General features: G+C 40.2%; 1 protein-coding gene and 1 pseudogene across 7 annotated transcripts in view; both read right to left on the reverse strand.

The window, feature by feature from the left end:
* Window positions 1-6769, reverse strand: part of tjp1b (tight junction protein 1b) — a 71879-nt gene extending 65110 nt beyond the window's left edge. For 6 of the 7 annotated variants that reach the window (XM_036002829.1, XM_036002826.1, XM_036002825.1 and 3 more), the window contains exons 1-2: window positions 6235-6768; window positions 5527-5638 (exon numbers count right to left, since the gene is read on the reverse strand). In XM_036002829.1, coding sequence (XP_035858722.1) covers window positions 5527-5638; window positions 6235-6670 — 548 coding nt within the window. In that variant the 5' untranslated portion in view covers window positions 6671-6768. Of the gene's footprint in view, window positions 1-5526; window positions 5639-6234 lie in introns of all 7 variants that reach the window. The other variant, XM_036002824.1, reaches the window with a different exon arrangement.
* Window positions 6770-11130: 4361 nt separating this feature from the next.
* LOC118495457 lies at window positions 11131-11990 on the reverse strand (annotated as a pseudogene).
* Between the last annotated feature and the right edge of the window lie 5291 nt (window positions 11991-17281).

Below are 17281 nucleotides of genomic sequence, written 5' to 3' on the forward strand. Positions count from 1 at the left end.
ATGGTATTTTATAAATTACATTTACAACAGAGCCTAATATAATATGCAGAGAATGAACATCAGACCTTTTCTGTTATTTAAAACAGCTCTTTTTGTGGATGCCAGTTAGTTACTTCTGGGTGACTGGAAGCAGAATACCCTTCAGGGCATTAAGAGAACCTAAATTCATCTAGTGCTCATATGTCCAAAAAAATCTCCCATGCAGTATCTGCTGGTGAGAAGGCTTCCAACCTTATCTGTGTACTGAAATTGAAATTAGTTCATTTTGAAATAAACAATAATACACAAGCATGGATTCTACAAAGATTTTGAAACAGGGTTTGAAACAATATGTATCATAAAATCAGTACAGTTATAGTCTTGCATTGCCAGACCTATCTCAACAGCGCTGTGTCAGCACTGGGGCATGGTCTGGCTACACCGTTTATCCATTAAAAAAAAAAAGAAAGAAAGAAGCTATGGCTTGTTTGTATTTCTTGGCTAAGCCCCGAATGCAGCAACAATTCCCTTGCAATAAAAATAGCGGAGATAGCACAAGGGGAGGGACATCCGTCACGTAAGAGATGCGCTGGATGTAAGGCTTTAACCCAGCAATGTACAGCCATTGAGCCAGACTAGTAAAAAAATCATGTAATGTCATGCAATAAGCAAGAGTGTAGCTACCATTGAGGACGCATATCTTTTCTGTGAAATTTGGTGGTTTATCAAAGTTAAATTTACACACTGCAGTTAAAAACACATATTTTGCATTTTTTCAGTTTCATTACTTTTGGGCCAACAAAGTAAATTATGAGATTCAGTGTTACGATGGGAAATCAAATGGTAACGCCTTAATTTACAGGTCCATAAGTTCCTAATTATTCCTTAGAAAGAATTATGTAATTTGGTACTAACTAAAGAGAAAAAAGAGACTATGTTCTGAGACTTAAGTTAGTTTAGATAAATTTAGTTAGTTGAGTTTATAAGCATTTATTTTATTTCTAGAGGATTTTCCTTGGCCACTTGGGGGCAGCAGACACAAGTTGTAAATACAACATTGACCTACATATATTAGGTAAGTTGATATGGCAAACATTTTAGCAATCAGTTGCTTATTACTAGGGCGGTCAAAATTAACACGATAATAATGAGTTAACGCAAATTTCTTTTAACATTACAATTTCTTTTATGCACACGCGTCCTGTCATTTGGAACCGATGCAACCATAATGTGCTCTTTAATAACATCCAGGGGATCACCAAACCGCTGTCTGGCTCGCTGCCGCGGAGTGAAGTGCATCTCCAGTCTGATCTACGAGGAGACATGTGGTCTGCTAAAGGTGTTAATGGAGAACGTGATCCGTGATGCCATCACCTACACCGTGCACGCCAAGAGGAAGACAGTGACCGCCATGGATATGGTGTACGCTCTGAAGAGGCAGGGCCACACCCTGTACGGCTTCGGAGGTTTAACCTAATCCTGAATCACAAACAGATAAAAAATGTGTGATTAATTTGCGATTATTCGCAAGTTAACTATGGACAATCATGCAATTAATCACGATTAAACATTTTCATCGATTGACAGCCCTAGTTTAAAGAAATGCAAACAACTCAGAGCGTTTTTGTCTCCTATACCAGAATGTATGTGTGGTGTAGCCAGACCATACTCCACAGCACTGTGGAGATAGGTCTGGCAATATGTGACTAAGGTATTCCCCATACAAAAAACATCTACATTGAGGCTTGGCTGAATGCCGGCAGTGGCGTCGCTGCTTCCTGTTAGTAGCCTCTTAAATCCAGTCAACACTCAACTAATACACCGCTAATGGAATCATCAGAGCAGCAAAAAACCTAGCAGCAGCGCACTCTGTCACCTCCCATTGACTAGGGACGCCATTCAGATATTCATTACAGGGAGCGAGTATGGGAACCAGTAGTAGTGTGTCAGTGGGGAAGCATTGAGACAGCAGTGGGTCAGTGGTTGTGGTGCAGTCTGGAGCTTGCTGCATACCCATGCACACTCCACTGCAGCACTTTGATCCCCCTCTCCATCTCCACAGTAATGGCTCGGAGCAGCCTGCCCCATCATTACCCTTCTCACATGAGAACCCACTGCTGACATCTTTTGTTGTACGCCGCACACTCACACACACAGACGCAAACACATTCCCACAGAGATGCAAAGGCACACGTGCACGCTAATAACACACTAAAGTACTTTTTTTTTTTCTCCAGCAAGTAAATAGGACAGACGGGGCTGCCCTTCTTTCTTGTGTCCTTAGCCTCTCTTGTCTATTTTATTCTGTACAGCAAATCAAAGCTGGTTTGTAGGACTCAGAAGCTGCTCCCAGAGGAGACAAACCTGGACGAAAGCCCTAAGAACCACTACCGCTGTAACACAGTGATTTATTACTTTTGCACCAACAAAGAGAAGTTCACAGAGAAAGTCCTCTTCACATGAATGCACTGCACCAAGAAGAACAAGAGTAATGAAACACATGCACACACGCACGCACATGCACGCATGCACGCACACACATGCACACACACACACATACAGTCACACCTCAGTGCTGTCGCAGTGCTTTCTCTCTATGTGCTGTGAGGTGAGTCATCAGCACAGAGAAGCATAACCTCACAGCTCCAGCTAATCTATCCTCTCCTCCTTCTTCACTCCTCCTCAACCTGCCAGCATCTCATTTTCTCCACTTATGGATGAAGGCATGGTGAATTAAATCATCGCTGCAGCCTCACATGTACGTATAAGGCCATGGATCCAAACACATGGCCAACACATCCTGGTGAATCACACACACATCCTCTGTAGTGATATATCCTGCAGCAAAAAAACCAAACAGCTATCCAATCAATAATTCTGCGTAATCATGCATTTAATGCACTTAAATTAGCACTTTAAGAGTTCAGACTGAGATGATTGCTCAAGATATTTTATATGCTGGTTTAAAAAACAATCCAAGTTCCTTCCCGAGGCTATTTTGCAGCGGCACTGTGGCTTAGTGCTGCACATGACGATTGTGATTGGTTTAAAGAAATGCCAATAAACCAGAGCACGTTTTTCTCCCATTCCGGAATGCTGTGTGGACTAGCCAGACCCCCTCTGCAGTGCTGTGGAGGAAGCTCTGGCAATGCAAGACTAGCAGGATACTGACCAGAGGCGGACACGAAAAAAGCCAAACTAATAAAAAGTGTCTTTTTGAACCCATACAGCTGACAATTAATCTGCTCTTCTGCTGTGGATTAGAGAAAGTGTGCAGATCTGAAAGGTGAAAAAAACACACACATCTTCTTGCGGAGATACAGTTCATCACAAGGAAGATATTCCGAGGTTGTTTCCACATTTATAACAAGCACGGCTGCGGACATGCTTCACTCTGTCACACAGGGACACATGCTGGCACACAAATTCTGAAGCCGAGCATCCATGACTTAAGGCAGTTTCTGTCCTACTTCTCCTAAGAGTGAATAAACAACAGATTATGCTGTTTTTATCTAGTGATATATGCAGCCAACCTTACCCCACACTGTATTTTAGCCCATCTGTATTACCAGGTAACACACATGCAGGAATACATCAAAAGACACAAGAGCAACACAAACATTCTCTCTAAGTTGTACCCTTTCTAACATCAACAGATGTTAGCATCATCACATACAGCTGTATTCAGTCTTAGACATAGGTTCACATAAACTATCTAACTCTGATATTACATTTTAAGAGGACTTACATTGCTTTGTTAGCGTACTGCATCTCCTGTGGAGGCTCTGTGACTATTCTGGCTTTGTGCTGCTATGCTGTGTTGTGTGTGTTGGTCTGTTTCTGTCAGCCTGCCTGTCTGTGTGTGTGTGTGTGTGTGTGTGTGTGTGTGTGTGTGTGTGTGTGTGTGTGTGTGTGTGTGTGTGTCAGTGCCCAGGGCAGGACCACTGGGATAGCTGTCTCCATGCTGACTTAGCTGTCATACATTAAAGAGGCCTTCTTAACGGTCTATGGAGCATAGCTTGTCTGTCCCGTCACTTCAGGCATCACATCCAAGCATGCACTCTACCTCACACACACACACACACACACACACACACACACACACACACACACACACACACACACAGTCACACCTCAGTGCTGTCACATACATATATACACACTGTCGACTGTTCCCTGCGTCTCCCCTCCCCCTGCTGTGTTAGCTGGGCCAAGGGTACTCTCCAGGGGTCCACACACACACACACACCCAGAAAGACACCAACAGTCAGTCATGATGCATTCACAGGGCCTGACACACAGTGACAAAAGCAGCCTTGCAGGACTCTGCACCACATACCGGACTGCTCTGGCCGCTCTCTCGTATACAAAAGAAAAGCTCAGCAGATGTCATTTTATGCTCCTCTTTTCTGTCATTTCAGTATCGCCATTTTCAGACATGAATATAGTGCTGCCATAGCCTTCAATTGAGTAGGATCATTTCTGCCAAATTAGTAAACTTACAGATGGGTGGCAAATTAAAGGGAAACCCAATATAAATGAAAGGAAAACCCAACATAAAGTGTTGTAAGTTGTTGGGGCACCACAATCTGCTTGTATCGGCTCAGTGCTCCTTGGCATAGATTGAAGTCTCTGGAACCATTCTTTCAAAACATCCAACACATCTTTTCATGTCTTAAAGTTTTTTATGTATTTGTATTTGTAAGGACAACACACACTAATCAACATTTTTGTAAATGTGCCAGTAATCAGCCATCTAATTTTCAACTGTAGTCCTTATCAAAATGTTCTAAGACCAATGCAGTAAGAATGAACACAAAAGCAACATCAGCATGCACAAGACAGTGCAGAAATCACGCAGCAAAACATTGATGCAATGATACAACAAAACAACAACAACAACAACATCCATCATTCAGGTAATGCAGGCATGCACAGCAGCATAAAGCAACAGAACACAAATGAGCAACACTGCCACCAACCACATTTTGCACACAGCCATGCAAAGCAATAGTAATAATAGACATAGATGGATTAAAATATACAGCGTTACAAAATTTCCCATCGGTGCTCAAATTGGCTGTGATCTGGTGACTTGAAAGGCCATAGCAATCATTTACTCTTCAAACTATTCAGTGAACCCTTGTGTTATTGTTCAGAGCAGACGGTGGCTAGGAAACTGCAGGGCAGTCATAGATGCCTGCTACTGGTTTTCTAGACGCAATCAACTAGAATCAGAAGAAGAAAAATTTACTATTTCTGATGGCCCCAGGATTTGTGATTATCATCGTAAGGGTCAAAAACATTTGTAAAGACTCTTTAAATACACTAAAGAGTAGTTTTGAAATGCTCAGCTCTTAGATTCTAAGAAGCCTTAGATTTATTCTCATCACCAAGATTTAGTTTATCTAATGTGGTTTGGGAACAACTTAATAACACAGGGGTGATTTTATCAACTCATATGACATTAAGTGATCCAGCATAAATGAAAGCACTCTAGATGTAAGGCTTTCACACACCATCAGTGAAATGTAAAGTGTCTCTCACCTGGAGTTAAACACAGGGTCAGTGTACATGGGAGGGGAGCACAGAGGTTGCTCTCCTGGACTGTTGGGGGGCACAGGGAAGCCCCTTTTCCTGCCCTGTCCTGGAGCCCCATCTGTAGGAACAGATTAATGTATTAGCCACTTTTTATGTCTCTGCTAATTCATATGTCTTCCCCTCTGACTGGGTGAGTAAGTAGAAGGATTCACAGGTTCATAATTGTGCGATTTTAGCCACAGATAACTCTGAGCTGTAAATGCGGCTCATTTTATTGAGTACTCAGTTTTATGTAAGTGTAAGTAAAGCATATTGATTTGAAATAGTACAGCATAGACAAGGCCCTGCAGACTACAGCCACATTGAGGCCATATGTTGTCAGAGGCTAGTTAGGAACGCCGGCAGCTCAGTAATCCCCTCAGCCATCCAGATTTAAGAAGCTATTTTTGCTGGCTCTTAGTCTGTGGTGCTGGCTTACTGTAAAGCAGTTTTCTTCCCTTGCTATTGTTTTTTTTTTTTTATTTCTAGCAGAAAATAAAATGCAACACAAGATAAGTAAAAATACTGGACAAATAAGTGGAACGCAGCTACAGATCAATGAGCTTAACTCTGTTTTGTTCTGATGCATATTGAAATGTTTTTCAAAAAGAACATCAGCAAGCTATGACCTTTGTGTTGGTCATTATGTAATTAGTGGCTAATCAATGCATGTACCTTTTTCATCCAGCAGAAAGGAGGTTAGCAGGTGGGGACACACTTCCTCCAAAACAGAGCAGAATGAGCAGAATGCAGCAGGCCCCTTTGAGGACAGATAGTCCAAGAATATCTCTGTCCGTTTCTTGCTGGACTCCTGTCCCAGTATTTCCTTGTACTCCCCCAGTGAGAAAACCTTATCATACACCAGGTAGGGAAGCACCGTGCTGACATCCAGCTCGCTCAGGATCTTTTGTCGGTGCTGTTTGAGGATCTTAGCCGCCCATCTCTTTTTCTTCCTGGTGCATGGCCTCCTGCCAGACCTTTGGTGCTGCCTCTTCTGCTTCTTTACAAACCACTTTTTGGTGCCGCTCCCAAACATCTTCAAGTTGAGGAGACCCACCAAAACTTCTTCCACGGCTCTGTCAACACAGTTTCCCAAGGAGGGGAGGTGCATATTTCATGCCAGTGAAGCGACCATGCCACATATTTCCTCGAACCTCGCTTTGTTGTTGTCTGGGGCAGGAAGAGACAATCTGGACAGTAGCTGATTTCTAGCTGGGTGCTTACCGACACTAAGAAGATTATCAGACTCGTAAGTACACCAATGCAACTGCTCACCACTGCGCAGACAACATATTTTACATTATTTTGCCCAGAAGATCAAACATTTGAGCTATACTTAAGTTGTCATTTAATCACCATATGCCCCCTTTAATTAAAAATGTGTCCAACTAGTTTTTCTTTTCTGTTAGTTCCTTGGAGGTAATTTAGAGCAACCACGTCACAGGCCCCACAGTTATTTTAGGTAATGCTGACTTGCCTAAAAATCATCAGGGAGTTACAAAAGAAGGCTTGTGGGGGGTTCAAATCCACTCCCCATCTTGGAAACGTGATATAATTGAAACAAGCTGCCCCTGAGCAAGGCACTTAACCTCAAGCTGCTCTGCTGACCAGCTCTCCAACAACAACTCACCTTCCTGGTTATTACTGTGAATGTGACACCTGATTAAAGCAAGATTAAACCATTTTGTCATGGGCATTGACCCGTTACATCGAGATGTCAGGGTTGCATTGAGGAAAAGCATTAACATATAATAGAATGGAACAAGGGCATTTAAAGGGGAGCTTAATGCATTGTACTGAAAATCTAAAAAAAGAAGAAAAAAAAAGAATAATGCAGCACAAACCAGCATGACCTTGAATCACATTTGATGCAGCTGCTGTGTAGAAGGATGGAGGATACTCTTTACCAGAAGAGGGTGCCATTTGATCAGTGAGTATCACATATACAGTAAATCATGTGGTGACAGTGTATATGTGTATCAATTGACCAGTACAACCAGTCGGCTTTAGAGACACACACCAGTGTCATCACAGTGTGTGTTTTAAACTAAATTAGCTGCTAACAATCCCTCAACAGAGAAATTCAACTGGCAGAACATCTTACAACAACTTAAAATATTTTTTTAAGAAAAGCTAAATCTTAACTAAATACAGCATAAGTGACCATGAACTGGAGGAAAAGAGGTCACTATCTGAAATCATGGAAACATCAGAGGAACATATCTGTAACTGATATCACCAGGAAACTGAAACACAGATACATTTCCTCTCGATGTGTCCAACATGAAACCACTTAGATGGAATGGAAAGACAGACAAATAGCAAATAATCTGTCAATTTCTTTAATGGCATACGAACGTGTCTAAATATGAAATTAACATAAATGGAGCTTCAATCCACTGCACGACACTGCATGCATGTGAACTAAACCAAATTAAAGGTCTTTTTTTAATCAAAATTCCCCAAACAGTATTACCTTACTGAGCTGAAGTGGAGGGAGTAACACAAAAAGGATATTTTGTAGCAAAAATACTGTAACTTTTGGAAATACCTGCTTGATTTGACTTACTCAGGCTGCTGAAACGTTATATTGTCTTTGAGTGCTGAATTTGACAATGCATAAAACAAGGTGGTTGATTGCTTCAGGGTCAGTACGCATCAATAATCCACATTGCATCGGGACAATTTCCTAAGAATTGCTGAGTCACAGAAGTTAAACTTTATCTTAAACACATTCTTGTGGTCGCCTCCTTTCTATCAGTGCTACGATTAGCCCACATACAAATATATCAAATAAAAAAAGAAAGTTTGTCTTCTGTATAATTTTTAATCAAAGCCTCTTATCTCATTGCCCAAGCATTCCTTAATATTGCAAAGTACCTTATAAAGGTGTGATTGTATGCACAACAGCTGTTTGATATAAAAGGGGAATTATATCAGGCTGGTTCAGTGTGTCAAAGATCAGCAGAAATTATGTGACATAACTCTGAAAGCTGTTCCACAGATTTGGTTAGTTATTTCCTCACAGCTTGTTTAATTCAACTAATAAAACATTATCTATGGCAGTAATTATGAAAATTGCATAAAAAGAAATGTGTTAATTCTTATTGATACAAGACCAATGTGTTCCTTCTGACATGAAACAGTACCAGACTGTCTACAGTGTGATGTATACAACATTAAGAGGACTTTCAGCTTTACATCATATTTTCTACAACATGATTTTCTCTCCTCTCCCTCTGCTAGGGCACTAGCTGTGTCAAGGTGAATAAGGCTGTTTTAGAAAAGAGAGATAGAGAGAGAAAAGGTCTCAGACCGACCATTGCAGAACTTGAAAGCCGAATCTCCATTTTCTAAATAATTGACTCCATGTTCAAAGCATCCCATGCTGTGGATGGTGCAATCCTATCCACACACAAAAGTCAGTTTTGGATAAAATATGTTTAGTGACAATACCAGTGTTATTTGTATTTTTTTCCAGCTATTTAGTATTGCACTTCCATAAAGTTAAGGGGGACTTATAAGACAGCTCTTTAAAAAATGAGGGTCAAAATCAGAGTAACAGAGGCTGAGCTATCCCTGACTTTCTATCCCTATATGGATCAAGCTCCAAAAACACTGAATCCAACACTTCCCATAATACAACCAATATGTGATCGATCTTTTTTGTCAAATAAGTCTTTATCATAAACAACCTTATTTCAAACAATAAAGTAGTCACCTTTTTAACTGAGATTTGGCCAGATTAACTAGTGTTGCTAAAAGATAACTAGTTTAGCTGAGCCTCTGACTGTAGTGGAATTTAAGCTGCCTTAAATTACATATTATATATATATATTTAAGTATTTCATTAAATATTAATTTATTAAACTACCTAATTTGTTGAAATTGACAAGAGAGCTGAATAAGCCACATTCTTTTAATATATACTAGTACTTATCCTGCAGCCTTAAGTTAGTCCAAACGTGCAGTATCTGATTAAGGTTTTATGATTATGATGTTTTATAATTAAGTTTGTGACAATGGTTCATCTATATTAAGACAGGAAATTAAGGTTTTACAACTTACATAACTGTAACCCTCCTAGCTATGTAATTTTGAGAATATTATAGATCAAAGACAAAATTGACAGAAGGGTGTGACTTCAAAGTCGCAATTACAAATCAGACTTCTACTTCAGCACCACGGACAGCACCATGAATTCGTCAATACGGGCTACTGACATTTCAGAGCCATGGTCGGCACTATAGATTCTATCTTGCACAAACCTTAGTCAGATAAAGGATCAAGAGTCAGGCAGACTAGACTAACATATTCAACTAAACAACCCCTCTGCCCCTGCCCTCTCTCTGATACTAGGAATGGAGAGGCTGGATGGCAACAAGGGCCATGCATTTTGGTCATTTTGCTAACAAGGGGGATGGCAGCCCCCCTCATATCGCCTAGTAAGTATAAGTAGGCCTATCGCAATTAAGTTGAGAATGATAGTTTAAAAATGCAACATGTTGTACAGTTTGGATCCGTTTTAAAACAATGTATGTACACGTGAGCATGTGAACAGTTCACAGCAGTTTCTCACTGTGGGAAATTTCAATTTTGGCCCTTGCCATATAATGTCATAAATCTTAAAAATAAATTGCCTCGTTTACAGCATGTACAGTAACTGGCATACAGCGTGAATGATGTAATCCCTTTGTTGTCTATCTAAGCTTTCCAAATGAACATTTTACCAAGAAATGTCCTTCCGTGAGCAAATAAAGAAAAGGCTTATCCATTATCAGTAATACATTCTAATATGAATGATCATGACTTCAATATCTGGCTTGATACTTATTATTTGAATAATTCAATTCAATTTCAATTTAATTTTATTTATAGTATCAAATCATAACAAGAGTTATCTCGAGACACTTTACAGATAGAGTAGGTCTAGACCACACTCTATAATTTACAAAGCCCCAACAATTCCAATAGTTCCCCCAAGAGCAAGCATTAGCAGTGGCTATTGCGACAGTGGCGAGGAAAAACTCCCTTTTAGGAAGAAACCTTGGCAGACCCAGACTCTTGGTGGGCGGTGTCTGACGGTTGGGGTTATGACGGTACGGGATGTAGCATGGCACAGCAGAGCATGGGTGGACGTGGTGGACGCAGCAGGACGTAGCCGGACATTGCAGGGAATCGCAGAGCGTAGCAGGGTGTAGCAGGTCCATAACCACAGCTGCACCCAAGACCCAGGTCTTGGTGTCACCCTAATCCGAGGCGATGTTCTGGGTGAAGAAGAAACATAAGGACTCCGGGGAGTAAACTCCCCAGAGCTAGGTTAGTAACAAGCACTTCTGGGACAGGATGTGCATAAAAGGAAACAAAAGAAAAGAGCATGTCATAAGAAGGAAGGAACTTCCTCGGCAGTCTAGAATTATAACAGCATAACTAGGAGAGGCACTATATTATTGATTATACGATAGGTAAATCTGATGACTGTAAAGAGAAGCAGAGAAAAGCAGGGGTGCTGTGTCTGCAACTATACACCCTGCCCTGCCGGTCTAGGCGTTCACTGCAACTCCTCACTCCCTAACTATAAGCTTTATCAAAGAGGAGAGTTTTTAGTTTAGTCTTAAATGTAGCGACGGTGTCTGCCCCCCGAACCCAGATTGGGAGCTGGTTCCACAGGAGAGGAGCCTGATAGCTGAAGGCTCTGCCTCCCATTCTACTTTTAGAGACTCTAGGAACCACAAGTAACTCTGCATTCTGGGAGTGTAGTGCTCTAGTGGGACAATAAGGTACTAAGAGGTCCTCAAGATATGAAGGAGCTTGACCATTTAGAGCTTTATAGGTCAGAAGAAGGATTTTAAATTCAATCCTGGATTTTACAGGAAGCCAATGGAGAGAAGCTAATACAGGAGAAATATGATCTCTTTTCTTAGTTCTTGTCAGAACACGCGCTGCAGCATTCTGGATCAGCTGGAGAGTCCTAAGAGTTTTATTTGAGCATCCTGATAATAAGGAATTACAATAGTCCAGCCTGGAAGTAACGAATGCATGGACTAGTTTTTTTTTTTACGAAGGTGAAAAAAGGCTGTTCTAGAGGTTTGTTTTAGATGGGCGTTAAAGGATAAATCCTGATCAAAAATAACTCCTAGATTTCTGACAGTAGTACTGGAGGCCAGGGCAATGCCATCCAGAGTAATTATATCTTCGGCTAATGAGGTTCGTAGGTGTTTCGGGCCCAGCACAATAACTTCGGTTTTGTTTGAGTTTAACATCAGGAAATTGTAGGCCATCCATGATTTTATATCTTTAATGCATGCTTGAAGTTTAGCTAACTGGCTGGTTTCGTCTGGCTTGATTGACAGATATAATTGGGTGTCATCCGCATAACAGTGAAAGTTAATTGAGTGTTTCCTAATAATATTGCCTAGAGGAAGCATATATAAGGAGAATAGAATTGGTCCAAGCTCTGAGCCTTGAGGAACACCATGGTTAATTTTAGCGTAATTGGAGGGTTTATTGTTAACATTAACAAATTGCGATCGATCAGAGAAGTAGGACTTAAACCAGTTTAGTGCGATTCCTTTAATGCCAACTAAATGTTCCAGTCTCTGTAAGAGGATGGTATGGTCAATAGTATTGAATGCAGCACTAAGATCTAATAAGACAAGTACGGAGACAAGTCCTTTGTCTGAAGCACTTAGAAGGTCGTTAGTAATTTTCACCAGTGCCGTCTCTGTGCTATGATGCTTTCTAAATCCTGACTGAAAGTCCTCAAATAAGCTATTGCTATGTAGAAAATCACATAACTGATTAGCGACTACTTTCTCAAGGATCTTGGAGAGAAAGGGAAGGTTAGATATAGGTCTATAGTTGGCTAAGACCTCAGGATCGAGGGTGGGTTTTTTCAGTAGAGGTTTTATCACAGCTACTTTAAATGACTGCGGTACATAACCTGTCAATAAAGACATATTTATCATATCTAGCAATGAAGTGTTAACCACGGGTAACACTTCTTTAAGTAGCCTCGTTGGGATGGGGTCCAATAAGGCTCTACTATCTGTTCTCCCATTATGCATCTGAGAATGTTGATCGTTTTCTGCTCTTATCAGTTTTATCAATGCTGATATATGGACATCCACTGTTTCAATTTGGTTTTATTTCTTGGAAGTTGAGTCATACAGTCGTACCAGCGGTGGCCTAAAGGTTAAAGCAGTGAGCTTGTGAGCGAGAGGTCATTGGTTCAATCCCCAGACCGGCAGCATCAAATCTGGGTGGGGAAAGTGAAAGAGCAGCCCTTTTGCCTCCCTCATTACCACCACTGTGGTGCCCTTGAGCAAACCACTCCAGTGGAGCTGCTCAGTGGCCAGCAGATCAGACGGTGGTTGTACTGGGCAGCTTCCAGGTATGAATGTGTAACTGTGTGAATGTGATCAGGGCATTCCTGCAAAAGAGAGGTTGCCTCTCAGTAAACCTTCCCTGAATAAATAAAGGTTAATAAAATAATAAATAAAATAAATGTCAGCATTTACTGAAATTATGACTTATCTTCTGTTTGACTTGTTATACGCACTATGCCAGAACATTTGTATGGCAGCTGTACAAGTGTTGGCAAACAAGTGAAACTGCCAAGGGAAAAAACTGGGCAATGTCACACAAATGTCTGCTTTTCTAATATGTCTAAACCCTTTTCTTTTTTCTTTTTCTCTTTTATGTAATTTTTGGACGAAATATTAACCTTATTTACAAATTTTTTTTTCCAGAGAACAAAAAGGGATTTGAGATTAGATTAGATTAAATAAGATTATATTGACAGTTGAAAGAAATGTAGTTGTTGCATGAGCGAATTGCAAACAGATAAGAACAGAATAATTATTGGATGTCTGCATGCGATTACAGTAAGTATTCAGGTAAAAGGTGAACGTGCACTTCTGGCCTACCATATTACTGTAATAATGTCACAAGTTTATCAAGGAAGATTATAATGATAACATAATACAAACATTTTTAATCGTGATTCTAACAATAGTATAGGAGTGTAATGCTGAATCAGTGCAGTATTCTTTCAAGTGCTAAATTGGTATTGATGTGGTTATACAGTGAGTCTCATGATTTGTATTGTTCCAGAATGGGGAAAGTACATAATTTCATTAATGTGGCTTGTGACAAGAAGCAGCAGTTTGATCCTCAAACTGGCAAAATACATTTTGTTGGGGAAAATAAAATAGTAGTGCTTGTTCCTTGCTCATTACAACTGCTGAGGTGTTTTTGATCAAGGCCCATAACTCCTGACTGCTCCTGTGCAGCTGCTCAGTGGCCACCACCACATTAGATTGTGGTTGAGCAGGGGCCTGTTTCACAAAAGCAGAATATATAAATCCAGGATAACTGATAAAGCGAGGCTTGACCTAGTCTAATCTGTGCATCCTGGCTTGGTGCGTTTCACGAAGGCCAAGCCAGGCTGAGGAGGAGCGACTAGGTCGAGCCAGGCTGAAGTAATTCAGATAGATGCGCGTCCACGGCTTTCCTCAAAAGACCGCGAGGTCGATCACAGATTTACTGATGCCAAAATGGAGAATACGCATTGTACATACTTTATACAGAGTGAGCAGCAGCTTCTTGTGGAAGTATGATGATGTGAAACACATTTTTTTGTATAAAAAGAAAAGAATGTAATGTAATGAAACAGTGAGAGAAAGCGTAGCAGACGATCACGGACCGACTGAATGCGTAGCCTAAATATATACATTTACTGACCACTGCTCTGAACTGAAACCGTCATAATCATTCCATTCAAGGATTAGGTTACTAATCATTTGCACACATTAACAGTTGTACTCTTTGCCTTAAAAGTAAGCAGAAGATAATGTTACTCAGGAAATTTACCATGAAGATCAATTTTCTACAATGCTAGAGTATGATGCGTAAATATCTCTTTCACTCTGTTCCTCCCTCTCTCTCATGGGCTAAAATATAAATTTCCTAAGTCATATTAACTTCCACTGCTCGCTTTTAATGCAAAGTGTACAGCTGTTTGCTTTTGCAAAAAAATTCAGTTAAGAGCAGTAGTTCATAAATGTATATTTTTAGACTATCATTCAGTCGGTGCGCTATTATCTGCCACGCTTTTTCTCGCGTTTTTTTTTATTTTTTATAGAGGACGAGTTTCTTCTCTACATATTATATGCCTTGCTCCCTTGTGGACATAGAAAATAAAGACACTGAAGAAATTGGACTCTAAAATCTAGAAACTATAAAGATAATTAAGTGATAATCCCATGCACATTGTAAACATGAATGGAACAGAGTATATTCATCAGTTATTTCCCCCCCCAGCAAAACATAAGGTCAAAAACCATTGGGGTGTCCTCTCCACTGTTGTTACATGAATGTACAGTAGCCTACATCACTAGATAGTTACTGGTCCAGTGAACTAAGACTATAATTTGGGAGGATTGTACAATTAGGATATGTTCTTTAAATTGTACAATCCTCCCAAATTATAGTCCCAGTTTACTGGACAACACAATTTGTGTGCTAAGAATGCCAAATACCATGCACATGGAAGTGGAGCATGATCCTTATTGTTAAAGAATTAAAACAAATGTATCAACTAAAATAATTCAAGGTGCATTAGTCAACTATAGAAATGTACAGCATTGCATGTGTTGCCCTTAGTAACAGACTTCATTTAAAACACATTTGAAATATTATCAGCCTTTTCTAATTATCTCAACAACTGCAGTAATATATTCATCAAACTTCTAACAACAATATGAACAGCAGTCTGCATACAGAAATATAACAGTAACAATGACTGTCACATGAATAATTATTAAAAACAATTTTGGTCACAACTTTAAATAATAACAGTACTTAAATGAACAGCAATATGCACCTGTTGTATTTTAATCCAGGCTGATAACAATAGGGTAAAACCACTGCTGGGTGATCAGAAAAGGCTCCAGGATTAATAAATCCTGGCTGTTAGCCTGGTCGGGAGCAGGCTAGCTGCACAGAATAAATCTCCATGGTGATTTATGTGCCTCCACTTTCGTGAAACCGAGTCAAGGCTTAAATCATCCAGGATAACTGATAAATCCCGGCTTAATCCCTTATCTTGGTTTTGTGAAACAGGCCCCAGGCAGATGCCAGGTGTAAATAATAATAATAATAATAATAATAATAATAATAATAATAATAATACATTTTATTTAAAGCACCTTTCATGACACCCAAGGTCACTTCACAAACAAACAGTCATCAAACATCGTTAAAATTATAGTCATCTCATCTCATAAAAATAAAAATAAAAATAAAAATAAAAAATAAATAAAAAACTCAGTCAGTCAGTCCATAAGCCATCTTGAAGAGATATGTTTTAAGTCGGTTTTTAAAGTCAGTAATTGAGTTACAGTGTCTGATGTGGTCTGGCAGTGAATTCCACAGCTTGGGGGCGATGTAGCTGAAAGCCCTCTCTCCCAGGGTGCTGAGGTTCACATTAGGGACATGCAGTAGGCCTGCTGAGGAGGATCTCAGTGAGCGGGCAGGTGTGTAAACTTCCAGGAGGTCAGTGAGGTAGGTGGGGGTATAATGGTGTAGGGCCTTGTAGGCCAGGAGCAGGACTTTGAAATGTATTCTGTAGGCAACTGGAAGCCAGTGCAGTTGCATAAGCAATGGTGTTACATGGCCAGTGGATTTGTGTGAGAAATGTGTGTAACTGTGTGAATGGAGCAGGGCGTTCCTGAATGAGCTCCCAGTGAAACTACCCTGAGTAAATAAAGGTTAAGAAAAACTGTTACATAAGCTTGCAGGTTGATTCTTGTAATTGCAACCATATTCTGTATATAAAGATATGGCAACTGATATGATTGTAATTGCAGCATATACTGTACATTTCTGTATTTCTTTCTACTTTTTTTTGTAAATGGAGAAACTTCCTGGTGCCTCTGGGGCCACTAGTGGTATAATGTCTCACTCAAAGACACTTCATGCTAGAGATGATCATTCATGCTTTTATACAAGTATAATCCCGACTGGAATACTGCAATTCCCTTTTTACTTGCCTCAGTAAGTCATCCCTAGACCGTCTACAACTGGTCCAGAATGCTGCTGCAGGCTGTTGACCAGGTCCAGCAGGACGACTCACAACACTCCCTTCTTATCCTCTTTACATTGGCTTCCTATCAAGTTCAGGATTCATTTTAAGGTTCTTCTTCTGCCAGATAGCCTTGCATGGTCAGGCACCTGTGTACATCTCTGACCGGCTCCATCCTTATATTACCAGTATGTCCCTTAGGTCTCCTGACCAGGACTTACTGGTTGTCCCTCACGTTCAACTAAAAACAAAAGGTGACCATGCCTTTGAAGTGGTGGCTCCAACACTGTGGAACACCCGTCCTATTGTCATACGATCTGTGGTCTCTGTTGACGCTTGTAATAAGCAGCTCAAAACTCACCTATTTAAACTGGCCTTTGTTCTAATGTTTGTCATTTGTTTGGTTTTTAAGTTTTTACTTTTTTATTATTTTATTCTGTTTTATTGCATGTTCTTTTCACTGTTTTTTGTCTAATTTTTAATATTTTTTCTCTTGTGAAGCACTCTGTGACTTTATTCTGTAAAAGGTGCTACATTAAATTAACTTTTTATATTATTATATCAATGCAGTGGATGTTTTTGCCTGATCACACACACACTGGACTACCATGCCAGAGCAATTGCATTGATGTGGTT

This window comes from Sander lucioperca, chromosome 7 (assembly GCF_008315115.2).
Source record: "Sander lucioperca isolate FBNREF2018 chromosome 7, SLUC_FBN_1.2, whole genome shotgun sequence".
NCBI classification, from domain to species: domain Eukaryota; kingdom Metazoa; phylum Chordata; class Actinopteri; order Perciformes; family Percidae; genus Sander; species Sander lucioperca.